At 56.2% G+C, this 1,499-nt stretch overlaps 1 protein-coding gene across 1 annotated transcript; it reads left to right on the top strand.

Annotated features, from left to right (window-relative positions):
• Positions 1 to 5: 5 nt before the first annotated feature.
• LOC129671994 (bromodomain-containing protein DDB_G0280777-like) lies at positions 6 to 1,196 on the top strand (the record flags this gene model as incomplete). The annotated part of the gene is made up of 1 exon (XM_055601156.1): positions 6 to 1,196. A coding segment is annotated over one exon (1,131 nt), but the record flags the coding sequence as incomplete, so codon positions are not given.
• Between the last annotated feature and the right edge of the window lie 303 nt (positions 1,197 to 1,499).

The raw sequence follows: 1,499 nt of genomic DNA, 5'->3' as shown, positions 1-1,499 counted from the left end.
AACCACAACTCCTGGAACCACAACTCCTGGAACAACAACTCCTGGAACCACAACTCCTGGAACAACAACTCCTGGAACATCAACTCCTGGAACCACAACTCCTGGAACAACAACTCCTGGAAGCACAACTCCTGCAACCACAACTCCTGGAACCACAACTCCTGGAACAACAACTCCTGGAACCACAACCCCTGGAACAACAACTCCTGAAACCACAACTCCTGGAACCACAACTTCTGGAACAACAACTCCTGGAACCACAACTCCTGCAACCACAACTCCTGCAACCACAACTCCTACAACCACAACGCCTGGAACCACAACTCCTGCAACCACAACTCCTGCAACCACAACCCCTGCAACCACAACTCCTACCACCACAACTCCTGGAACCACAACCCCTGGAACCACAACTTCTGCAACCACAACTCCTGGAACCACAACTCCTGGAACAACAACTCCTGGAACCACAACCCCTGGAACAACAACTCCTGAAACCACAACTCCTGGAACCACAACTTCTGGAACAACAACTCCTGGAACCACAACTCCTGCAACCACAACTCCTGCAACCACAACTCCTACAACCACAACGCCTGGAACCACAACTCCTGGAACCACAACTCCTTCAACTACAACTCCTGGAACCACAACTCGTGCAACCACAACTCCTGCAACCACAACTCCTGGAACCACAACTCCCGGAACCACTCCTCGCCCAGGCAGGTTCCTTGTCCTTCCTCATGTGTCCCTTTTCCTCTCCTTCCCCCCCGGGTCTCGCGGTTGCTGTTGTGGTGTGCCGTGTCGCATGTGGCTTTCCTCCCCGCCTGTCTGGTGCGTGCGAGGCGCCCTTGGCCCCCATTTTTCTGCCTTTTCTCTCGTCTCCGCCCCGCATCTGCGAGCTCATCTGTGCGTCCCTCCTTCCCCGCGTGTCTGCGCTGTTTGTGTCCTGTGTGTGTCTCCTCTCCTTTTCCCTCTGTCGGTTTGGTAGCTGTAACCCTGTTATTTGTGGTGTTGGGTCAGGGTCTCTGGTAGCCCGCCCGTCCTGTACTCGCTCTGTGGCCAGGCTGGCCTCTCCCTCAGGGCCATCCCCCTGCCCCGCTTCCCCAGCGCTGAGACCCCAGGCATTGGTGTGAGGCCTTTGCTCCAGCGGGAGGGCGCTCCGGCGGGCAGCACACCGCCTTCGTGCTCACACCATGACCTGAAGGCAGCCGAGTGTGCCAGCCGCGCACCTGGCAGAGGGTGGGGGGACAGCCTGGCTACAGCGTGTGCAGCTGTGTGCAGAGATAGGGAGGGAGGCCAGGATGGTGGGGCAGACGATGATGATGGTGATGGTGATGGTGGTGATGATGGTGGTGATGATGGTGGTGATGATGGTGGTGATGGTGATGGTGATGATGATGGTGATGGTGGTGATGATGATGGTGATGGTGATGGTGATGATGGTGATGGTGGTGATGATGATGGTGATGGTGATGATGATGATGGTGATGGTGATG

Source organism: Psammomys obesus, unplaced genomic scaffold, assembly GCF_907164565.1.
Source record: "Psammomys obesus unplaced genomic scaffold, mPsaObe1.curated_primary_1811, whole genome shotgun sequence".
Classification (NCBI taxonomy): Eukaryota; Metazoa; Chordata; class Mammalia; order Rodentia; family Muridae; genus Psammomys; species Psammomys obesus.
This window is presented reverse-complemented; position numbering and strand designations above follow the sequence as displayed.